This window comes from Barbus barbus (genome assembly GCF_936440315.1).
Source record: "Barbus barbus genome assembly, chromosome: 23".
NCBI classification, from domain to species: domain Eukaryota; kingdom Metazoa; phylum Chordata; class Actinopteri; order Cypriniformes; family Cyprinidae; genus Barbus; species Barbus barbus.
The window spans coordinates 30,357,503-30,383,786 of record NC_136751.1 but is presented as its reverse complement, the minus strand read 5'-3'; the positions used below and the strand labels follow the sequence as shown (position 1 = coordinate 30,383,786).

The 26,284-nt window shown below is 38.9% G+C and overlaps 1 protein-coding gene across 3 annotated transcripts; it reads right to left on the bottom strand.

The window, feature by feature from the left end:
- Nucleotides 1-814: 814 nt before the first annotated feature.
- On the bottom strand, nt 815-26,232 carry LOC306843286 (selenocysteine insertion sequence-binding protein 2-like). 3 transcript variants are annotated; one of them, XM_079374671.1, is made up of 18 exons: nt 26,066-26,220; nt 19,380-19,546; nt 17,056-17,350; nt 16,172-16,304; nt 15,460-15,677; nt 13,167-13,191; nt 12,092-12,198; nt 11,174-11,272; nt 10,981-11,070; nt 9,045-9,212; nt 8,805-8,946; nt 7,838-8,010; nt 7,628-7,748; nt 7,143-7,305; nt 5,521-5,741; nt 5,261-5,415; nt 4,905-5,124; nt 815-3,373 (listed from the first exon to the last, which is right to left on the bottom strand). In XM_079374671.1, exons 1-18 carry the CDS (start codon nt 26,084-26,086, stop codon nt 2,829-2,831), a joined length of 3,063 nt encoding a protein of 1,020 aa, XP_079230797.1. In that variant the 5' UTR covers nt 26,087-26,220; the 3' UTR covers nt 815-2,828. The 3 variants fall into 3 exon arrangements, with proteins under 3 accessions (XP_079230797.1, XP_079230798.1, XP_079230799.1); XM_079374672.1 differs by having other exon boundaries at nt 16,172-16,301; nt 26,066-26,206; XM_079374673.1 differs by lacking the exon at nt 19,380-19,546 and having other exon boundaries at nt 26,066-26,232.
- Between the last annotated feature and the right edge of the window lie 52 nt (nt 26,233-26,284).

Below are 26,284 nucleotides of genomic sequence, written 5' to 3'. Positions count from 1 at the left end.
ATTACTAAGTGGACTAAAACTGAAATAAAAATAAATATAATTAGTAATATTTAATAATAAAAATGACAAAAGCACATTTACCAAAAAAAAAAAAAAAAACTAAAATTAAAATGAAAACAGGAAATATAAAAATGAACGCTAATCAAAATATTATCGAAATAATGCTAAAAAGATCTTAAAAACGTCTGCTGTGGTGACAAAACTGCTGTTTTTCAACCTTTGGCAAAATATTAAAACTACTAAATCAAATAATTGCATAAAATAATTACATTCTTTAGGTTTAAAAAGTGAATGTTCTTAAGGATTCACACAGTTAAAGATCAATGGATTTACGTCATTTTTCCAGTGGTTTGTGATTACAGGACAAGGCTTATTTTCTATTTATTATTCAGAAATAGCAGTTTATCCCTCAGTAAAATATGGAAAACTCGCAATATATCAATCATATATCCACAAGACAATAAGAACCGTGGTTCTTCATAAAAATGACAATTAAGTGAACGAATTAAAATAAGAAATCTGATGTCAGCTTACATCTTCATTTTTAGCCGTTTCAACTTATTTTAAACCTTTGCTTATCAATGCAGTAAAAGCAATAATATCAAATTACATTAGACTTGGAAAGCAATACCGTCGGGAAATGAGGAGAAGATGCTCTGGACCTTCGGTTTCCTCCGGCGTGTCGCTTCAGGACTTGATTCTGATATGAAACATCAACTCCTGATGGATAAAATCCTTCGTTTCTCACTGAAATACCACACTACAGAAGTAAAACATCCAGAATGACTCCAGTAAAACACATAGTACACTAGATAGTTTACTGAAAACCGTTTAATTGTATTAACGATCAGTCAGAGGACAGTTACTGCATGTACAGACTTCACCATCAGAACTGCTGGAAAACACACGTCAGAGATGCGTGCTAGTTTCACATTAGTTACCAAAGCATGTTCACGTTTATGTACATAGTGCAAAAGACACGCCGATGAAGATCACTCCAAACACAGAGAGAGAGACGGATCTGTTATCACCGCACCCGATGCTGCTACAGAAGCTTATTGCACCGAGATCCTGCTGGTGCACAGTTTACACCAGCACCGGATCCACTAGCCATAAACACAGACGATTACCAGCATTAATCAACATCATCGTTAGAACATCATAAATCCTTCATGTGGAGATGAACGTGGCTTCACCTCTCAAGCGCTCCACTACAGACGGAGGAGAAAGAGCAGAGTAAACCTGGTTAGAGACGAACACACACAGACAGGAGCAAGGAAACCACAGATACGTCAGTACCAGGAGAAACGAGTCCAGCCGGAGACACACGTGGGATAAAACGCCCTCCGAGTCCATTCCAGCGCCATAAATAGAACCGAAGACGACGGAGTATTAGAAACATGTTATTTACACAGGGTTGGTTCATTTGTTCACGTCATTAGTTACGCACACATCAAGACGTCTGCTGCTTCTTTATTAATGCTTCGCGTTCTCTTTTCCTGGTTAAGAGCCATGGAGAGAACCGCAGAAGATCAGACATGTGTGGAGGAATGAATGAACTCTTGTTTCCTTCATTGATTTGAAGAAATAATTCACCCAAACGGAGAATCATTAACTCACTTTAAACACGTGTGACTCTTATTTCTTCAGTGGAACACGGATGAGATGTTCAGAAGAACGTTCACCGGCTCGGTTTTAAGGGAAAAGCACAAAAACACTGTAAAGCATCATGATAGTGATTCATTTGACTCAGTGATTCAGCTCATAAATATCATGCTTTAAAGGAATAATTCACCCAAAAATGATAATTCTGTCATCAGTAATGTCATTCAAACCTGACTTTATTTATTTAGTAGAGCACAAAATAATCTATTTTGAGAAGTCTCAAGGTGTTTTTGTCCTTTTGATGGAAGTCAAAGTTGGTTGTCACCCAAAGATCTTTAAAATATATTTGTTTATGACATGAGGGTGAGTAAATGATGATTAGGTGGTGAACCAACCCCTTTAGGACCTCAAGTCCAGTTACACAACCAAACCAGTGGTGTGTTAGATGTCAATCACTTTGTGAATGAGTGATTAAAGTATGAAAGTCTGAAATTAGTTTTTCACCCTAAGCATAAGACTGTTATGATGCTTTACGGTGCTTCGGTGTCATTTCTAGAGCGTCGTGATGCTGAAGAGCAGCCCGAGCGTCATCTGAAGACAGAGTCAGGCGTAGGGCTGGGAAAATAAATCGATGCATCGCGAATGGAGAAATGATTCAGCATCAATTCTGAGATTTTCCGAATGCATGGCGATTCTTTCTGGAGTGGATTCTGAGGTTAGTTTGAACAGCAGATGGCGCTGCATGCTTCAGAAACAGCCGTACTCTGCTCGTTTACAAATGCTTACACACACTACAACCTAAAATAATCATCGTTAAATTGAAAAAGGTTGAAGCGAATTACAAGGGTGTTTACAGTGGGCTGTTTACATTAATCTCACGTCATAAAATCATTCTGAGCCGAGGTGAGATTACAGACTCATCTGAACACACAAGTGCTCTTCAGCGCTCTTCTTCATCAGCATTTGAGTGTGCGGATAAAAACTAGAGTAGAGCACCATCTGCTGTTAAAATCTAAGCTCAGAATCGATTCCAGAGAGATTTGTGATGCATTCGGAAGATCTCAGAGTCGATTCTGCATTGATTTATCGTCGCAGCCCTAGTCAGGCGTGTTGAGAGCGAGCAGATATGAGTGAGAGTTATTCACAGAGAGCGTGTGTGAGCGGTTGGTCTGTCCGTTATTGATTCCTGAGCCAGTGTTTGTGTTTGTGGAAAGTGCGACCTCTCATCCCGCGCGTGAATCCACCGCGTCTTTGTCGTCGGCCGCCGGTTCGGCAAGATCAGAGGAGTCGAGCTCCTCTTCGTCGCTCAGCCGCTCTTCCTCATCTTCATCATCCTCGTCACTGCTCTGTCTGCGCAGCTGCAGGTTCTCCAGGGTTTTGGAGACCCAGGACTCGATCCTGGAGCTGAGCGGCGGCACCTGCACAGCGATGGGCTCGGGTGTGTAGTCCTCCTCCTCTTCCTCTTCCTCTTCCTCCTCCTCCTCCAGCATGCCGGGCACCAGTGTGCTGGTGGTGCTGGTGATGGAGGAGTTGAGCCGGTCTCTGCAGCTGCCGTCCAGGGAGCCGGTCTCGGTGCTCTGCTGGGATGCCCACTCCAGCCGGTCATCCGTGCGGGATGATTCTTCTCTCTCTGGAGCGCGAGTGAGCGTCGGCTGTGGAGGCGGTGAGCTGACCTCACGCTGCTCTTTGCTGGTCGCTCTGCTGACGGGTTTGGTCTCCAGCGGCTCTGGAGCATCTGCGCTCTCCACCATCGTCCTCCAGTTGGTCTCTGCAGGGAGAGGATTCAGAGTCAGTCAGATGCTAGGGTTGTGACAATTTTCCCACCAGTTAATCGACGTGTGACAACACCGGTATCACCAGTTCATTAAAGTGTCGTGAAACCCTAAAACACCTTTTTGAGATGTTAACATATATGAACAGGTTGCACATCAGTGAAAACAACTTTAGCACTCACGATGCCACGCATAAAATATCGATATCTATAGTATAAATAGGCACCTTTATTGTGCCACTGTCCACATTTTCACATAATGTCCATCTATGCATTACCGCCAACGCGTGCATTCACGTTCAAACTCACGTATCAGGACTCGATATAAGGACAGCCCGAGAAGTTTTCTGCGCGCACACATCAGAAGCGCAGGCACACAGACAGCTGCGTCTACACCACGCAAATACTAAATTGAGCTCTCTTCCGCTTTTTTGTGCATGGATGAATAAATACAGACACAATTACATTAAAATGCCTGTTTTGGTGAACATCCTAGTAAACACAGTTGGTTATATGTCTTAACTTAATTGGCATATGTCTTAACATAAACAGTTGAGAAATAATGTGCATCTATCAGTATATTAAATCTGTGCTTTCGAAGTGCTCACTGCTCCTCACTAAATAACCTTTGTAACATCATAAATGATTAATCTATATTTAATTTATACAGTGAAGACTATGCAGTTATTTTACATTTGATAATTACATTTCTGTAGCGTACCTGAAAATGTATTTTAGCTGAAAAACCTGAAAAGCACTGTTTATTGAACTTGTGTCTTTGTTCTATTGTATTTATTTTCTGCTATTGCTTGTAATTATCTGTAGAAAAGTTTTTAGCACTGAGCCCATAGTAGCAGCCAGAATTGTTTTTCCAATTGTTTGTTTTCTTTATTAAAAAAAAAAAAAAAAAGGTGTATAGGCCTATTTTTTTTGTTGTGAATGTGGTACAGGATATGAAAATTTCAGATAAATGTTCATGTTATATATTTTGGTTGCATTTTTGAGGTAATGAAAATGTAGATGGTTAAAATAGGCATATAATACCATAATAGATCAATATACTCCCGTATCGAATCAAAGAATTTTTTGAGGTGAGTCAAAAGCAGTGAGTGATTTTCTATTTCTTTTTGTCATTTGATTAACATTAGCGACACAGAGAGGAGCAGGTTTATTAGGCTGAGATGCACAGATCTAATATAGTGACATCCAATTTTCTTCCAACTGTTTATGTTAATTTAAGAATAAATCAACTGTTTATGTGAACCCTGTGTTTTTGTCTCACATTTGAAGTTTGCATCAATGTTGTTATTTTCCTGTTTATTACTCTGAAGCTGCTTTAAAATCATCTGTATTGTATAAAGCGCTATAGAAACAAATGTGACTTTGCTAGATTTTTGTCATAACCTTGTGTGTATTTGACAGTTTAAGTGCAATAATTTGTGAAAGCGGTCTCAGTTCGTTACTCACTCGGTATAACAGTCAGCCTTCTGGAAGTTTAAACTGGAAAGGCGTTAAAAGTGTGTCTTACCGTATTCCTTCTCGTTGACCTCTGAGATGGGCTCGGAGATGACGCTGCAGAAGGAGATGGCGCTGGCGGCGGATGGGTTTCTGGAGTGGCCCATGTGGTGCGGGACCTTCTTGACGTTCTTCAGCGCCTCCTCGGCCTGCTCCTGCTCCAGAGCGTTCACCATGTCCTTATACGCCCTCCGTGCCTCCTCCGTCAGAGACACCAGCTTATTGAACAGAGTCTGAACACACACACACACAGGGATATAGTCATGCACCTGGCAGATGCTTTTATCCTTACATTGCATTTCAGGTATATGCTTCATCAGTTCATGCATTCCCTAGGAACTGAGTGAGCATGCATGTGTGTGTGTGTACCTCTGCTCCAGAGTAGTTGAATATTCCCACGACGCTCACCGGCACCAGTTTATTTACACAGCGGCCCAGAGCTTTTCGACCCAGAGCGAACACAAATGGGATTTCCTGCTCCCTTGCCATGGCAATGACGTTATAAAGGGCCTCATCCAGACCTCCTGCACACACACACACACAGATCACAAAACATAAAACCCAGAAAGCTGCCACCTGTTTCTACAGGTGTAGACACAGCTGATTCAGTCTTTGACTCTCGGTCTGACCTTTGGCCTGGATCTTCTCACAGTTGGGCGAGATGATGACACACTTGATCTTGTGCAGTTTCATGTGTTTGGTGACCTCTCGCAGCCCCATGACCAGCCGCCGCTTGGCTTTGGCTTTGCTGGGCTCCTTCTGATAAGCCCGCTCCTGAAAGCGAACCAGCTCCTGCAAGAGCAGCGTCAGGCTCTCGTCGATCTCCTTACTCAACACCTGATTACAGTACCTGACACACACACAGAGAGAGAGAGAGTGCTTTAAATGTCATGATGCATCAAACCGACTGATAATCTCAGAGTGATCCTGATGATCAACATCTGTATGTGATGCTATTTCACAACTGACACATTGAAGCATTAAATTAATTAAAGAACTTGATAGACATTAACTACAACAAAAACATTCAAATAAACTTCTTCGGCCTTTTATTTAATATAAAGGAACCCGGTTTCTGCCACTGAATAAAGAATAAAAAAAGGTAATTGCAACATTATATCTCGCAATTTTGAGAAAAGTCAAAATTTCGACTTTATATCAAGCAATTGTGAGGAAAAAAAGTCAAAATTGCAAGAATATTTTTGTATTTTTTATTTAGTGGCAGAAACTATTTGCCACAGGTATTTGATGCATATAAATGCAAAAGATGATGTGAAAGACTATCTGCAGAGATTTCAAAAATCTAATTTAAGACTTCATGACCTTTACAAGAACTGCCCAAATAACACGAATACTGTATGCGTGTTTCCATACAAACCCATATAAGTTATATGTGCAAGTAAAGTGTGTATTTCGAATGAAATGTTCTTAGTCTTTCCTTATTGTGAGGGGCTGCCCAGAGAAAATATATGAGAATTTATGTTTAAATAAATGCCAGATGCAGTTTAATGTGTAACCAAATTACCAACAATAACCAGACAAAAAGATTTTATGCATAATGTAACTTCTTAACAAGCCCAAAATACACCAGGACTCTTTTTTTAAATGCTTTCTAAATGTCTATGCTTTGCTACCTACAGCTGCACATTCATAGAGATGAGACAGCAATGCACTGCTAACTAACACACACTAACATCTGGATCAGAGTGATGAACTGAACACTGCTGAATTCAGCTGATTTAAGCTGGTCACATACACAGACACACACCACACACGTTTGTTTTTGTGAATCGTGTGGCCTTTTCATAGGCGTAATGGTTTTTATACTGTACAAACCATATTTTCTATCGTCCTACACCTAAACCTAACTTTCTGCATTTTTACTTTCTCAAAAAAACTAATTCTGTATGATTTATAAGCCTTTTGAAAAATGGGGACATGGGGAAATGTCCTTAAATCACCTTCTCCTTATAATAGCCGTCATATCCATGTCATTATACAAATTGATGCCCTCATATGTGACCCTGGACCACAAAACCAGTCATAATTTTAATTAACTGTCATAATTAACCAGTGTCAATTTTTCAAAACTGAGATCTGCTGTTCCAAACCTACTCTCAGCCTGCAGAAGCAGCAGCACAAAGGCTGGTCTGAGATCTGAGAGGAAGAGACCGTGGGCCACCATATCAGGCAGGAATCTGCACTGCTGTGACCTCAGTGACCTCTGACCCCTGAGTGTGTGTGTACTCACTCTCTGAACCTGCGGCTGTGGATCATGGTGATGGCGGTCGCAGCCATGGGGCTCCCGATGCCGGAGCTGGCGGGCGAGCCCTGTGACACGGGCGTGATGCTGTACGGAGAGTTCTGACTGGCTGGAGAAAGAGACGCATCACTGGGCATGCTCAGACCGTTCTCTGCAACACACACACAAACACATACACAGGAGACCGATGAGGACTGCTGCCCACATTACACATCAAATACACATGATTATGTCTGTGATCATGTGTGACCCTGGACCACAAAACCAGTTATAAGGGTCAATTTTTTAAATTAAGATTTATGCATCATCTGAAAGCTGATGTAAGCTTTCCATTGATGTATGGTTTGTTAAGATAGGACAATATTTGGCTGAGATACAACTATTTGAAAATCTGGAATCTGAGGGTGAAAAAGAATTTAGAGAGAGAGAGAGAGTGAGTGTGTGTGTGTGTGTGTGTGTGTGTGTGTGTGTACCATCCTGCTCCTGTGTGAGCGGGTCGGTGAAGCTCAGAGCGTCTCTCTGCTCGTCGGCTCCAGATACGCTCGGATCAGCAGAACTCTTGCCCTTCTTCACCTCACGCTCCTGCAGAATGATCTACACACACAGAGATGGAGGGAGGGGTTAACGCTATGTGATGTCATATCCTGTCATGCTCAGTGCTGTGTGTGTGTTTTCTGGAGCACCTTCTTCATAGCAGTGGTCTTCTTGACTTTGGGAATCTCTCTCTCTTTCCCTCTCTTGACGCGCGGTGCGCTGGAGTCCAGGATATTGTGAGGGGGGGTGTATGTGTTTTTGAGTCCCGTCACTCGACTGCCGCAGCCGCCATCTTTACTGTGCAGAGCGCCCACTGTCCCGACTGACAACAGCACAGGTGTTAGGTGTTATTTTTATATTTTGAAAAAACACAAAAATGCTACTTTGTTTGTTCATCCGATTTGGAGAAATGTAGCATTGCATTACTGTGAATGGGTGCCGTCAGAATGAGAGTCCAGACAGCTGATAAAAACATCACAATAATCCACACCACTCCAGTCCATCAGTTAACATCTGGAGAACACAAAAGCTGAAACACATCCATCATTAAGATCTTTATAACTAAAATTATCCATAATAACTCTTCCTCCAGTGAAAAAGTGTTCTGGTCTGAATCAGGAGAGAAATCTGCACAGATCAAGCAGCGTTTACAAGACAAAACAGTCCAAAACAGCTCTAAACAAATATGTGGCTGGATTTTGATGTGAGAGACAACAGGAGATGGACTTTTTCACTGGAGGAAGAATTATTATGGATTATGGACTCGTTTTTGAGTTAAAAGTGTTTTAATACTGGATGTGTTTCAGCTTTTATCTTCTCCAGATGTTAACTGATGGACTGGAGTGGTGTGGATTATTGTGATGTTTTTATCAGCTGTTTGGACTCTCATTCTGACGGCACCCATTCACTGCAGAGCATCCATTGCTGAGCAACATTTCTCCAAATCTGATGAAGAAACAAACTCATCCTAATCTTGGATGAACTGAGGGTGAGCACACTTTCAGAAAGTGTTCATTTTTGGCTGAGCTATTCCTTTAATGTTTGTTAGGACGGTTTTAGTCATTTTCTGTGTTTTGGTCTTTTTTCCACACATGACAGTGGTGTGAGTATGTGTACCTGTGTATGACAGTGGTTTGGTGTTGTTGAGTTGTCGTGCTCTCATGGCCTGTTGTTGTTTCTCCAGCGCCGCCAGCATGTCGCCCAGATCCAGCTGCACCGGTGTCCTGCTCTTCTTACCTGCTGCTTTAGACAGAGCCTCCTACACACACACACACACACACACACATGCAGTCACGCTGAGTTCTCTGACCACAACAAATCTGATGATCAGGACAGACTGAGTGTGTGTGTTTGTACCTGTAGTTTCTTCTGCTCCATGCTGATCTCATTGTACTCCTGCGCTGTGGCGAGAGCGGCAGCGAGCGCCTTCTTCCTCTGACTCTTGGCTCTCTTGGGCACAGAGCTGGTGATGGGGATGGGTGTCTGCACAATGCTTATGGGAGAATTCTCCGGAAGGTTATCTAGCTGCACACACACACAGAGAGGGAGAGAGAGAGCGAGAGCGAGAGAGAGAGAGGTTTAGAGTAGGGATGGGTGATATTAGATTTTGCCGATATGCCGATATTTTTCTAATAATTTTGACCGATAGTCGATGCCGATACCGATATATACATTTCCCTTTGTTCTGAAACAAGTCTCCTTGCAGAAATGATAAACAAATAATTTTTTTATTTTGGTTAGTTTTAAGCAAAAACATATTTGTTATATCTAATAAACATTATTAAAGTTATTTTTTTTACATTTTATTTGTGGATTTAACATTAATAGATGGTCTAAAGCAAAAGAGCTGTAAAAATTCTAAAACCTTTTTTAGAGCTCCTTGTATTTAAAGCTGCAGTCCGTAAGTTTTTTGTGTTCAAAATGTATATAATAAGTGAGTACACCATGAATCTATTTTCCAAACCGTGTTTTGGCTTGTCCTGAATCACTACTGTACACCTATAAGTGTTTATATTCTGACTATTTTAGACTGGTTTGGGTAGGTACTGCTGCGGAGTAGCCCGTAACTGTGTGATTCGTCATAGACTTAAACAAAGAGAAGTAGCTTCAGCTACAATGTTCTTCTGCAAGACACATGCAGTTCTGTTTATTAACCGCTAGAGCGCCAAATGTTACAGACTGCAGCTTTAAGTTTTCATTATCAATTTGAAAAAAAAATTAAAATTACATATTGATAAATCTTTATATATAAAATTATTTCATTTACAAGTGTTTGTGATTTTTATTCATGTAAGCTATAGCTTCTGACCTTTAAATCAAAACAGACCGGTGATTTTAAGATATTAATACTGCTTTATTTATTCAGAAACACAAGTATCTTGAAGCTGCAATCTGAAACTTTTTTTGGTTAAAAATTATCCAAAATCAATTTTTGAGCAAGTATATAACCAGCCAGAGGTCAAAACTATCTCTTACCTTATCCCGATTCACAACGGTTAGCTTATAATAATGTTTTCTAATTTGAGTGGTACTGGTAGGTTTTCACGGGAAATTCGAGCATGGCACTGCATCATTACATTACGTCTGTAAACTAGTAGTCTATCACATGTGAGGATCCTGCAGGTGGCTGATCGTTTATAGCCTTTTCTCACAGCAGCTGGAATAATTAAATTTATCATTTTGATGGCAGATTGTAGAATCCAGAAAGGATTATGTGTTTATGAAACACATGTAAGTGACTGAAATTAGATTATATTCCAGTTTCAAATGTGCATCTGTTTACAAATAGCCTACATGGGATTACACAAGATTTGTAGTTTAAAAGACAACCAGTTCTAAAGGAAGAATATTTTGCTTTTAGGGAGAAAAGAATTTCTTATTTTGAAATTCAAATGGTATGACAATTAGAGATCAGACTGTACAGAAACTGAAATCTACATGCTAATACACACTAATAAGCGATCGTTAGATTTAATCATCATTGGTAGCATGATTTACCGTAATGCTTTTTTCCTCAGTTGGTCCGAACAAAAGTGGCAGACTTGTTATTTACTTGTTCAGATGACAATATCCGATGAAAATGTGACGTGATCTTATCCCTATCACACCCTGAGATATTCGTCTTTATCGGCATGGCATATCGGCATAAGTTTTAAATAATTGTCTGATGCCGACCTTTACATTTTAAGTCGTTATTGACCAGTTCTGATAACGTTCTGATAATATTGTGCATCTCTAGTTTAGAGTTTTTTTTTTAGCTCAGATTTCCTATTTGCTTCTGTCAAACTCTCACCAGGTTCTTGGGCAGTTTGGGCTGAACTGGTTCTGGTTTATTCCGCTGAACAGCGCCACCAGTGGCCAGATCAGGAAACTCGTCCTCATCCTGAACAACAGACAGACAATCAGCACAATAAATACAGGGAATACTGTCCTGCCTTCTGTATGTCTGTGTGCGTGTGTGTTAGTGTAAGAGTGCGTGTGTGTACCTGAAAGTACAGTGGCTCAGGTGTGAGGTGTGTGTTGGGCGTCTCTGAAGGAGTCGATCTCTGTCCTCCTGCACAACCTCCATAGCTCATCTGGAAGTCCTGGGGGTCAGATGATGTAGAATAAAGCCCTATTCGGACAGGACTAGTTTTCTAAACTACATTTGAGTTTCGATTCTTATCAACTGACATCTGTGATTTTCATGTACCAATTCAGACGGGACTAACATCTCCGTGTTTATTACAGTGATGGGAGGGTCAGTTTTGTACATCTGGGCGCTGCAGAGATCTCACGTTCTGTATGCGTGCACTGCGTATAGTCATTCGGATTGATAGCATAACCACAGTTTTACTACAAATAATGTGTGATTTTCTTTAGTTTAACTGTTTTTTTTTTAATATATTTGTAGTAAAACCATGTTTAATTTTCATAAAAGGTAGATATGTAATTAAAACATTATGTACCAGTAATTGAGTGCAGAAATGCACGAGTAATCTTACCAGACACTGATATTACAGTAGCCAGTCTTGACATAACTTGATTTGGCTCGCTTTTATTATTGTTATTTTTTTAATTCTTTGTTGGGAGGCAAATATATCAAAAATGCATGCAGTAAGAGCGTCTACGGTAGTTCACATTGGCCAAAACACAGGGAAATGCGTTGTGGAAAAAATATTGTCTGCAATCACAGACATTCGCATTCGGATGGGATTAGTTTTCTCAGATGATCACTGAGTTTGCCGAAAAACAGTAGGTAGTTTGCTCTCAAAATTAATTCAGACAGGATTAAAATTGCAAAGTACGTCTGTGAAACACATATTTCTCTAACGAACCCCTGTAAAACTAGTCCCGGCCGAATAGGGCTTAAGTCTCACGTATCAGAACAGCATGTCATGTGACGTGTGACGCTCGAGTGTTACCTGTGTGTAGTTCCTCTGCTCAGGTGTTCTGCCTCTGTGATACGCTGTGTTCCTGTCTGCCCACGGCTTCTGGACGGTCTGTGAGGCTACATTCCCCCAGCTAACAGCTGCAAACACACATACATACACACACACACGCACACATTTGTGCACACACACGCACACACACGTTAAAGGCGTGTCTAGGAACCATAACTATAAGAACCATAACGATAACGATAACTACAACATTAACCATAGCATCAATGATAATTATAAGAATATAATATAACTGAAAAGATAACTATTACCATAACTAGAATGATAACTATGATGCCAGATATAACGATAATTGTAGCTACGATGATAACTATAACTATGCCAATAAATATAACTATAACAATAATTACAGCAATAACTATAATGATAACAATAATTAGCAATAACTGTAACTATGATAACTTCGATGACAACTAACGATAAGTATTATAATTAAATAATGATAACTATAGCATTAATTATAATGACACTGGCTGATAACTATAACAACTATGAAGTCAACTATAATGATAACAATAACGACAATTCTAACAATAATTCTGAAATTAACTGATGATTATGATGATGTCAATAGCAACGATGACAACTAGAACAACAACGACAACTATAACGATAACTATAAATATAATATTTATGATGACAAATATGATGATAAAAAAGTAACAAGATAACTATTACGATAATGTTATAATTATAACATTGTTAACTAAACAAAAACAACAGATGATATTGTTCTATTTATAATAAGCGCACTTCAGTTTTGTCGTCTGCTGCTTTAAATGCTCGAGCTCTTTAAATTCATATGGATTCTGATTGGCTGTTAATGTTTTTATGGTTCATCAGCCAAAAAATTTTAAACGTTCTGAAAGTGATTCCAACAATACCATTCCTCTGTTGTTATCGTTTCAGCGGTGGTGTGGACTCTATTCTCTTAGAGGGATTATTAAAACTTTATAGTTGCAGCTATAGTTTTTGGTGTACATTTGTTCTTGTTGTGGTCATTCACAAGAGTTCAGATGGAAGTGAAGGATCTTACCTGTCATGACGCCAGCATCAACAGCCTGCAAACACACACACACACACAGAGAGAGAATATTGCGCAGATCAGGGGCATGCTCCACACGGAATTTCTTTTAAAGATATTTGTTGCTAATTTGTAGTTACTTTGAGGCATTTTTAAAAATAATTTATTACTTATTATTTTTTATTTCTTATATGTCCAAAACTGTAATTGTTCTCACACACACACACAAATGTAACATTGTTGCAACATTTGACAAAAATTAAGATTGAATATATTTGGTCAAAATTTATGTTATAAAAGATGAAGTGCTATGCAGGCTATTTAAGACAATATTGCCTGATTAGACAGCAATGCTGACCGAAAATGCTAAATGTTTGCCCTCTCTCTCTCTTCACCGTTCCCACATCTGAAGGCCTTTCCACACTGAATGCGAAAAAGCTAAAAAACAAATATCGGACGTGATTACATGCTGGAATAAATCAACGGATGCTTCCACATAGGCCGCGAACATTCGAAAATACAAAAGTTTTTTTTTTTTTTTTTCAACCAGTAAGACAAATCTTTTCAGTTTCGCAAAGCAAAAACACGGCCGTCCAATAAGATTTGAGCACTGCATCATGTGACCAGAGCAACTGCTGTTACCCAAAAGGTCGATGCATTTGAGCACGAGCGTAAAAACACCGAAGCAACCAACATACAAGGAATATGGATGTCGAGATGTTGTTGTCTTCGGTGTCTGAACATAGAGGTATATTCATATGATATATTTTCTGTATGTTTTTATGCAGCTCATGGCATTTTTATAACAATAAAGGATGTTTATGACAAATGACAAGCAGGTAGTGTTCAGTCCATTATAAAACATACAAAGAGTGCATGTCTGCCTACTATAGAATCAAAATCCACAATCAGAAGTTATTACAAGCACTCGATGATGGTTTAAAGTGGGGTTTGAGCACAAATATTGGTTACATACATTTTGAAATGTAGCTTGATGCTAATTGTACCTCTAATTATATTTGCTTATAAGCATTATGGATAGTTTCAGATGAAGAACCAAAAGTTATTTATCTTAATTTAATGCTGTATACGAGATACATAGGCTACATGAGGAAAAATGCATTGCTGGTCGACGCCACCTAGCGTGCAGGCGTGAATTAGCAGAAGGCGATTAATCGTATCGCGCTCGGTGTGAAACGGCCTTCAGACCTCAAATACATAAAATATTACCCTTTTTAGAGAGTTTTTGAAGTAAAGAGAAAAGAAAATACTATATACACTTACTGAAACAACTTTATTTACTCTTGTAAGATCACTAGTAAGACTTATAAAAACACTTTCTCATTGGATCTAAGCAAATCTCATAGGTGAACTATCTTAAAGGGGTCATCGGATGCGAAATGCACTTTTACATGTTTGAAGATAAATGTGTGTTGGCAGTGTGTGTACACAACCACCCTATAATGATAAAAATACACCCAGTAGTTTTTTTTTTTATCTACTAAAATCATTACCTTTCTCAAATCAATCCGCTCTTAGCTTCTTGTCTGTGTGACATCACACAGACAGGCCCCTCCCACGATTGTTTGATTGACAGTAGCATTTCAGCACAGACTGGACTGGTGTCTTACCTTAGACCCACCCTGAGTGAGCTGTCGTCAGTCCGCCATTGTTTCGACGCCGGAGCAAATGTAGACAAGCGATTGAAGTGATTTGTTGTTGGATGTAATAATGAACACAGCAGTCTGATTTACTCCTGATATCTGAGCCGCTGAAGACGCATTGGATTACGATTGTTTGTGAAGGGAATGCGCCCCTGATCTACCTAAATGCGTCTATGTTCACGCAAATCATTCGTAATCCAGCTTCACCTACAGAAGAAGTGAGTATGTTTTTTTTAATGAATCTTTGCAAATCGCCTTTCCTAACAACGTGGTAGTTAGCAAGTTTCACGATGAATGCGGCTAAAGTTTACCGTCTCTCAGAGAGCGGCTCAGAAGAAAGGGGCGGGGTCAGCAGAGCTCATTAGCATTTAAAGGGACATGCACCAAACGGCTAGCTGTGAACAGAGCTGTTTTTGACAGGGTAAAAAGGGTGTTGTTTTACAATAACATTGAGAAATTTTAACCAAAGTATGTTATAGACTTTTCATTAAGACCCTAAAGAATCATATCAACTTTTGGAAAATGGGCATCCGATGACCCCTTTAAAAAAAGTGAGTTGTCACTGAAAGGTGAGGAGTTTTCATCTATGGAGAACAGCAACCACAATCATCCTCAGCATTGAACAGAGGAGCTGAACGTACCGCGGCAGCCGAGTGCTGATTGGTGGAGGTGTTGGCAGCTCCCTGGTTGTGTTTGGGGCTGCAGTAGCCGCTGTCGCTGTCGATGTCGGCCTCACTGGCTCCCTGTTCGCTGGACGACTCCTGCTGCGAAGTGCGTCTGCGCCGAGCTTTATTCTTCCACTGAGGACTCGCCTGATCCGACACACATCTGACGCTGCCAGACGCCTCGCCGGGGAAATCTGAAAACACACGCGGAACAGAGTGTTCAGAGCTCAGGGGTCACTGGTTCAGGAATAAAGCAGGAGTTCTGCAGTGTTTATGAAAGTAAGTTTAAGACCAAGAAAGGAAAAAACTGAAGGTGGAATATGGCCTCTAAATATAAATGTCTTGTATTAGCAACACTTCAGTTTGAAAATACAACTTCGGTTACACTTTATTTTAAGGTGTCCTTGTTAAAGTGATTAATATTAATTAACTACATGTACTTATACTGAAGGGTTAGGATTAGGATTAGGTTTTGGGTTACTTGCATGCAACTCTGCATAATTTATTGTTATTATAATAGTAAACAAATGCAATATGTGTAACAAGGACACCTTAAAATAAAGTGTTACCAAACTTCCTGTAGATCTCCATTACTTTTAAATTAATTTTACAAAAAGTAACGTAAAAGTACTGTAAAAGACTTTAAGTCTTGCAAAAACCCTGTAAAGGTCAAAGGTCAGCTCAGTACCTGTCTGCTGCGCCGCATCCACCAGCAGCACTGTCTTGGATCTCCCATCAGGCCCGGCGGCACACACCTCCTTCTGTACCGCCACGCTCCGCATCACGGGACGCTTGGCTCTCATTGGCTGAGCCACTGGCTGCTGCGAGTGACAAACATGCGTGTTAGTTTAAACTAGTGAGCAGTACGCTCACATCTTGAGTGTGTGGGTTAAAGGGTTAGTTCACCCAAAAATTAGCCCATGTTTTACTCACCCTCAATGCATCCTAGGTGTATATGACTTTCTTCTTTCAGACGAATCCAATCGGAGTTATATTAAAAATGATCCTTGCTCTTCCAGGCTTTATAATGGCAGTGAATGGCTGTTTTTGTTCAACAGTCCAAAATAAGTCAAATAAAGCGCATCCATCCATATTAAAGCGCATACTCATGCGAGTCTCGCGAAAACCAACGTTTGTTTACAGGAGCAAAGTTTCCTTACTTTAGCAAAGAAAAATCAGTCTCCTCTTGGCTTATATCGCAATCCTCAGACATTCTTCTTCTTCAAATTCGTGACTGGTGTTTTGTTTTCTCTCCATGGGCTTTCGCATTCATCACAATACAAAAATGCATCGATTCGCTATAGGAGGCCTTTATTCATCCCCCAGAGCCGTGTGAGGCACGTTTTAATATGGATGGATGCACTTTATTTGACTTCTTTTGGACTGTTGAACAAAAACACCCATTCACTGCCATTCTAAAGCTTGGAAGAGCAAGGATAATTTTTAATATAACTCAGATTGGATTCGTGTGAAAGAATAAAGTCACACACCCAGGATGCTTTGAGGGTGAGTAAAACATGGGCTAATTTTTGTTTTGCGGTGAACTATCCCTTTAAAGGAATCGTCTCGTACCTTCTGCAGGACGGGGTTTCGTGAGACGCCTCTCCCTCTCTGCGTCTGGGTGCAGTCGGAGACGGGGTTGAGCACGCCAGCCTGCAGGGGCCCCGAGTACGGCCCCGGGAAGGGCTGGTAGAAGCCCATGACAGGAGGGCAGGGCGTGGGCATGATGGCGTGGTAGTATGTGGGGTAATCGCTGGTGACGGGGGCCTGCGGGGACGACAGGATCGGGTACGCCAGGTACGGCCCGCCGGGGCTCGGGTTGAGCTGCTGCCATCGGTGATCTCCGTTATACATGGGCAGCTGCCGACTGAACCAGACACACAATCACAGGTTATAAAGAAACATGTCTAAAAGCCCTCGGAGGCTTATGGGTAGGACTATCAAGACTAATGTGTTTGGGGTGGGACTAGAGCTGGGCGATTTTTCCGATTAATTAGAATTTAAAGGGTCATGAAACCCTAAAACACATTTTTTTCAGATGTTAACATATGTACAGGTTTGCACATTATGTGTATAATTAAGAGGAAAGTGGTTATTTTTTCATTTTTTGGAGCCATTTCGTTCTTCCAGTTCAAAAAGCAAAGATGAATAATGTTTGATCCCAAATTTTTACTGATTTTTCTGGTAGTCCACTGTATGAAGAATGTTTCTGGTATAATATTTAATATATTATATTTAATAATATAGAATATCTAAAAAATATATAATATTAAAAAAAACATTTGTTACATGTATTGTGTTAGGCTAACAGACTTGTCATAGCACTTTCTTATTATTGCTCTTTTGTTGGTTTTGCTTGCTTCTATTGTCCTCATTTGTAAGTCGCTTTGGATAAAAGTGTCTGCTAAATGACTAAATATAGATGTAATATATTTTTGGGGTGGAACTAGGGCTAGGGGATTTTTCAGATTTGATCAATTAATTTGAATTTAATGTTCATGATTTTATTTTTTATAAATTGTCATTTTTATTACATTTTTTATTTTTATTATCTTATATACACGTTGACAATATGCCAATGATAACAGTAAAGAGAAAAGAATGATCCAACCGCTCACGTGTGACGCGCTCATATCGCTAGCTGCTGTTCACACAGAATGCGGTTTTGTGTTGATAAAGATACGACGCAGGCAGTGGAGGAGGAAAAACATGCAAGATGGGAGTGAACTTCTTTTAACTTGTGTTCTTCATTTTTATAAAGCCGTTTCATGCATTAAACATGAGCGCAACAGTCAAACGCGTCCACGTTTACATAGAAAAACAATGAAAAAGCAGCGCAATCAAAAAAAACAACAACCTGTAACTACTACTGTGTGTCTGATATTTCATGTTTGCATCACGGTGACAGACTGAAAGCTGCTGTTGTTTTACAGAACATTTATAGTTAATAATAGTCTACTCGAGTTATACCTTCAGTCATTCTGAATAACCTTGACTTTTGAGATTTTTTTACAGCATTTTCCTTGTATTATTTCTGAAAATATAATAATATGTATAAGACAAGTTTGTACAAGATGTAGTTGCAGTTCATGCATCTTTGCTGCAAAGATATTTAACAAGTGACTTGCTAAACATTTACATCATGTTGACAACTTTGTGTGTTCTGCACTTGGAATAGAATTGTTTTTTAACCCGAGGGTTAATAAAGAATAGGTTACTTGAATCATGCTGTAGTAATGTTTTCAAGTTGACTAGTTTAAAACTGTAAAAATGGAGAATCAGTCAAGTGTTCTGAAAAAAAAAAAAAAAAAAAAAGGATTTTTGTTTTTGCCATATCGCTCAGCCCTAGGCAGGACTTTGTGTTGGTCTGACCAATGGGAAAACAGGGAAAACTGTTTGAAACTGTCTGTTTTTTCCATTTCCATGCTGTGATTCAGCTGTGACACACACACACACACACACACACACAGGCACAAAGTGTGCACTTCCACCAATTCAAAATGAACAGGAAGGGTAAAAGCAGGATCCATTGGGAATAGAGGCAATCACACACAGATATGCAACTGTATACATGAAGGCATTTCATAGACTTTTATATCACACTAGAGACAAAGAGAAAACCTTACATGATTTAATAAGATGTATTAAGGTTATTAATGCTGTGTGTGTGCAGGACAGATTTAACTACACTTGTGAAGTCCTCACTAATGTAGTTTCATATCATTTAATGTCATTAATCTGATAAACAATGGGAAAACAATGAAAAACAATGGAATTCTATTAGATGGGCTTACTAATTTAGTGAAGCAAATGGGTGTGTGTGCAAGTGAATGAGTCAGTACATGCGTGCAACCCTGTGTGTGTATGTGTGTATGTGTGTGTGTGTGTGTGTGTACCTGTTGTTCTGATTCTCCTGTACGAAGGGGTAGCAGGTGATCAGGTAGGAGGGGATTTGTGTGGGCTCAGCTCCACCCTCACTGCACAGACTCATGGGTAATAATGAAGCTTCAACGCCTTTCTTCTGAGGGATAAACGGTTCTACTTCAGCAGAGAGCTTCATATCCTGAAACACACACACATATGCATTTAAGCTGCAGATATGAGAACATTAAAGGTTCTGGCTGAAAACAGCCACGACAATGCAAACAAACAGCGATGTAAACAAACTTTAATAGCTTCTTTCTCTTTAAATGTTTTGTTCTAATTCATTTTAATTGAAGTAAAATGTTGATTCAGTAACAGGCTGATTAAAGACAAATATCAGTGTCTCTGTCTTATATAAATTAGGTGTTTACTATTTACAAATATTAAAGTTCTTAAAGGGTTAGTTCACCCAAAAAATCATTTAATTGTTATCATTCACTCAACATCATGTCATTCCAAACCTGTATGACTTACTTTCTTCTGTGAAACATTAAAGAAGATATTTTGAAAAGTTCAAGAAATTGTTGTTCATACAGTAGAAATCAAGGGTAACCAAAATGCTTTGGTAACTTTCTACAAAAAATCTTCTTTCGTGTTTCACAGAAGAAAGTACGTCATACAGGATTGGAATGACATGAGGTTGAGGAAATGATGACAGCATTTATTAGCAGTAAACTTCCTGTGTTCTAGCACAAAATCAACGCTTATACAGTCAAGTGCATTTCTATGTGACAAAAATGCAGTAGGCTATTAGTTTGTTGCATTTGCTGTGAATTCAGTATCTATCATTATTTGTTTCAGTCCTGTTTGATTTATTTACTCCTATTGAAGGGCCATCTGAGAGCTGAATAAATAAGCTTTCCATTGATGCATAGTTTGTTAGGATAGGACAATATTTGGAATATTTGAAAATCTGGAATCTGAGGGTGCAAAAAAAATCTAAATATTGAGAAAATCTCCTTTTGAAAAGTTTTGATGGCATTTTCACGTTATCTGATAAAGCAGCGTTTATGATCACCTCCTGAATTTGCACTAGACTGTCACATTAACAAGTTCCATGGTATTACTCCAAGATCAGAGTAAGAAACCCAACATTGTAAATAATTATTTTCAATGATAACAAAACAATGCACATTAAAATTAAACACATCAAATGCAAAGATTTCCTTAAACAACAGAGAATCCAAGAGCATTCAGAATCATGGGTAATGTAGTTTTACACCATGAATTCTGCTCTTAAATGTAATTATTTAAAGATGCTGTATTTTGTAGGTTGAACAAGATAGGCTGAATTTGTCAAATATGAATTTGACAGCTTTACTGCATTAAGGGTAATCTATCAGATAGAAGCGTCTGTCTGATATGAAAAGCTGATCTGTGCGGGAAAAACACGCATTTCCTCCTACAGAAATTCCCCTGCATCACATTTGTGTGTCTGTGGGTGAATTCAGCATCGCATACTACCACACTACTCATACAATATGTGACCCTGGACCACAAAACCAGTCATAAGGGTCAGTTTTTAGAAATTGAGATCTAAATATTGAGAAAATCTCCTTTAAAGTTGTCCAAATGAAGTTCTTAGCAATGCATATTACTAATCAAAAATTAAGTTTTGATATATTTACTAAATATCTTCATGGAACATGATCATAATATTCTAATGATTTTTGACATAAAAGAAAAATCTATAATTTTGACCCATACACATTGTACAGGCAAATAAATTATGTCAGATCAGACATGTTTGTCCAGTAGGGTTACAGCACAAACAAATAATTACGGGAATCTAAAGCGAGAACACGACCAATGTGAGCATGTGACTGCTGGTCAGGTGATGTCATCACATTCCACACATTCCAGACATCTCAGGTGAAGCACAACAAACAAACAAGATCTCCATCATTCCCATAATTATATCACGAAGAGCTAATAATTAACTAGCATGACACCGTCACACGCTGCGATCACAAGCTGAACACGCGTGTTGTAAACACTTCCTCCTCACACCATCAGCAAACTTCACACCTTCTCTATAATCACAGGAAGACTGGGTTTAAAACATGATACTAGGGCTGTAACAGTGTGAACCTCTCATTCTGGGGTCATGATTCCAGCACACATTTCTGAAATGTATGGTTTTATGTGCACCAGCAGGTTTAAAATATGTGTTATTTTACACAAAACAGAAGAACAGTAGCAGGACAAGTTAAAATCTAGTGCTGTCAAACGATTAATTGCATCCAAAATAAAAGTTTTGTTTACATAATATATGTGTGTATATTTATTATGTATTTATAAATACTCACACATGCATGTATATATTTAAGAAAAACGTTTTCTATATTAAATGTAATTATAAATAATATAAATTAAATGAATATAAATATATACATGTAAATATTTTCAAAATATACACTGCATGTCTGAGTATTTATTTATATATAGATAATAAATATACACAGCACACAAACCAATATTATGCAAACAAAAACTTTTATTTTGGATGTGATTAATCGCGATAAATCATTTCACAGCACTACTAAAATCACTAAACTAGGAGGAAAAATTCTGCAGAGATTAAGAATTATGCAGGTATATATTAAAAAATGTATTTAAGTAAATATTAAAGTAATACTTTTTTCTGCTGCATTTACTAAGTCTTCTAGTTTCAACCATGGCTTGCTCTCTGTTAAGGCAAACTGTTTGAAAAATTTGAATTATGCACATTAATTTCCGTTCATAGCATCTAAATAATTTTGCATTAATTGGGAATGAATGTAAGACGGTTTGCTTAAAGATTTCAATTGTTGAGGCTGATCACACATTAATGAATTCTGCAAATGCATAATATCGCTCTATAATCGGTTCTGTCTCAGCTCTACCAGTCAGAGCCAAGATGCAATATGATAATAATGTAATGGAAAAGATATATAAGTATAATAATGAAGAATGATAATGACAACATCCTGATTCCTTGATGAAACGCACAATGACACAAAGGCACGTCTGTTGCTGAGATCCAAAGCGCTGATCGTGTGTGTGTGTGAGAATGGAGTGTGTGTTATAGCATACAGCAGTAATTGTTCGTCTGTAGGTAGTGGGCGGAGCTCTGTACACTCTTCCGATTGTGACATCATACACAGAGCTGCTCTCTCGTCCAATCAGATCACAGACGGTACCATCAGTCCACGCAGATAATCATTTCTTTATAATCATCTCCAAATGTAAACTCTCCAATCGGCCAGATTTAATCTGCATTAATTATAAAGTAATTCGGCTCGACATCACAAAGACTAAATGTACGCAATCAAGACTCCCGGCTGATGAACGGATGAGAGTTCAAACTGAGCGTCAGGGATTAAAGTGAGGATGGCGGCTGTCGTTAAGCTAATTAACCAAGTAACAGGAATGGACAGATTAGAGTATGTTAACAACACACACACACACACACACACACAGACCCTCATGTAGTTCAAACCTTCTTCTGTGGAACATGAAAGATGATATTTTAAGGAATAATGGGAAGGAATCAAACGATATCAAACCCTATTGATTTAACTGTATGGACGAAAAAAAAACTTTTATCTTCCAAAGAAGAACGAAAGTCACACCAGTTTGGAGAAACTTGATTGGTGAAGAATAAATGAAGACGGAATAATCATTTCTTGGTGCACTATCGCTTTAAAGACGATAAAATGTTTAAAATTTAACAGAATGTGGCATGAATATATAGAATTAACCTAAAAATGTAATAAATAAACAGATAGGGGTTAAATATGTGCAGACATCTTGAATGACAGAAGATCTGCAGAGATTCAGTACAGATTTACATTTACCAGACGCTTTTATCCAAAGCAACTTACACGAGGACAACGGAAGCAATCAAAAACAACATAAGAGCAATGATACGCAAGCGCTATAACAAGTCTCAGTTAGATTAACACCGTACACGTAGCAAGGTTTGTTTAAATTATATAATAGATATAATATAAAAACATTAGAAAAGCTAGTGTTGTTTTTTTTTTTTTAAGAAACAAAGTAGTAAATAAAAAAGTTTTTTTTTTGAGGCATGATGTATTTATTTATTATATTGATTGATTCATTTTTATTTTTTAGTTAAGACAATCTTTTTTTTTTTTACCCTCGTTTATAAAAAATTTATTCATGTAATTATTTACTTACTGATTTATAGATCTACTCTTGTTTTGTTCATGCTTTTGCAATACTGTGCAACTCACGCCAATAAAGCTCACTTGAATTGAACTGAATATGAGGCTGAGACAGATAGAGAGAGAGAGAGAGAGAGAGAGAGAGAGAGAGAGAGAGAGAGAGGAGAGAGAGGAGAGAGAGAGAGACGAGAGAGAGAGAGAGAGAGAGAGAGAGAGAGAGAGAGAGAGAGAGAGAGAGAGAGAGACAGAGAGAGACAGAGAGAGACAGAGAGAGACAGAGAGAGACAGAGACAGAGAGAGAGAGAGAGAGAGAGAGAGAGAGAGAGAGAGAGAGAGAGAGAGAGAGAGAGAGGGGGAGAGAAGCGGTGGTCTGCTCACTGTGGGCTGAACCAATGAGAGCGAGGAGGGACGCTTTTGTCTTTTCAGCATTTCTGTTTCAAGATTATGTGTAGAAAACAGAGGGTTTGTTGTGCTGAAGAATGACAGGACAAAGAGAGACAGAGAGAGAGATGGCAGGCAGAGGGACGGAGTTTGCAATCATACAGAAACAATCATTTTGGGTCAGTCCATCTCAAGTTGCTTGACCATTTTTAACGGATTGCCTCTATGCATTTTGGTGTTTTTAGGACTGAGACTCGAGCCCTTCCCAGACCCTAAAAGCTGAATTTCATCATTATATTTTCACTTTGGTTCTAGCACAAATGTCCTTCTATATGTTCATGCAGCTAATAAAGAGACCTGTTTTAGATCCAAGACCTCTGAATAACCAAAATGTGTCAAATAATAAACAAACTAGTGGTTTTCCTATATCAATCACTTAAAAAAACCTAAAAACTTGAACATTTTTGGACCACTTGAGGACTGAGGAAACACACCAGCAGTGTTCTTACAACACACACACACACACACACACACAATCAGAAAAAAAACAGTCTTCAGTGTCACATGATTATTCAGAAATCATTCTAATATACTGATTTGCTGCTCAACAAACATTTCTGATTATTATCAATGTTGAAAACAATTGAGTAGACTTTTTTCAGGAGTCTTTGATGAATAGAAAGATCCAAAAATCAGCATTTACCTGACATAAAAGCTTTTGTAACATTATACACTATACCATTCAAAAGCTTGGAGTATGTTTTTGGGGGGGATTATAGAGATTAATACTTTTATTTAGCATGGATGCTTTAAATTGATCAAAATTGATGATAAAGACATTTATAATGTTACAAAAGATTTCTATTTCAGATAAATCTTGTTCTTCTGAACTTTCTATTCATCAAAGAAACCTGAAAAAAATTCTACTCAGCTGTTTTCAACAATAATAATAATAATAATAAAATGCTTTGAGCAGCAAATCAGAACATTAGAATGATTTCTGAAGGATCGTGTGACTGGAGAAATTATGCTAAAAATTCAGCTTTGAAATCACAGGAATAAATTACATTTTAAAATATATTCAAATAGAAAACAGTTATTTTTAAATAGCAAAACATTTCAAAATGTCAATGTTTTTGCAGTACTGCTTGGTGAGCAGAAGAGACTTCTTAAAAAACATTAAAAATCTTTTGACTGGTAGTGTATATACGAGACGAGATGTGAGCAGATCTGACAGAACTGAACCAAAACAGAGAAACTGTGATGACAGACAGAAACATCACAGGAATGTGATCAATGCAGAAAAACCTGATGGATCAGAAGTGATCGGTGCCTGCAGAAACCAGCACACACACACACACACACACACACACACACACACACACACACACAGAGAGACACACACACAGAGACACACACACACACACACAGTAATATCACAGTCATATAACACCAATCACATCTGACAGACACAGCTGTAATCAACACAAAATAAACTAACCACACCAAATCAGCTCTTATTAATGTTTAACTGTCTGTTATTGTTTCTATTTTGTTGTGCCAATCACCCACAGATCGATAACGTTCATAAAGCAGCTGTGTCTGATCAATAATCATGTTTAGCTGTGGTATAACACGCCAGTACTATAGTACTTTGACATATACCATGGTACTGAATGATTCCCTTGTTGATGCGCGGTAATGTTTACTCTGTTCTCTGAGGTACTTTACTACAGTATTACTATGGTACTTTAATGAGTGGATTAGACTCATTGCGCTGTTTATAGCCGACTCGTTCATTAACAATCGACTAATCAGAGTAAAACTCATCTAGTTTTGTTTAATTGATCATAACAAGGGCGTCGTTGTTTTGACGCGTCGCGTCGCTCTCACTATCGCGTCTGCTCTGTTATACACGACTAACACACACACATTATTCATATCACACACACATTATTCATATCACACACACATGCGAGAGTTTGATTACAGAAATCACCGTTATTACTCGTTTCAGACTTTAATCCCGCGAGCGCTGCTAATGCTAAAGCTAACGTGACGCCAGCGGGTGTAAATCGCGCCAGTGCGTCGTGAAATCGCGTTACCTTCCTCTCGCCTCCGTCCATCTCGCTCGCCGACACCGGAACCGAGCCGCATGCAGCTGTCAGGACGCGGTGAGAACGCGCATGATCCAGTGTCGCTCCGGTTCTGAGATCCGTCACTGACTGACTGACTGACTGACGCTCATCTGGGACGGAAGCCGCGGAGGCTCAGTGAGGAGACGCGTTGCTGTAATTCCGCAGTGCTGCCGATTCAAAGTACAA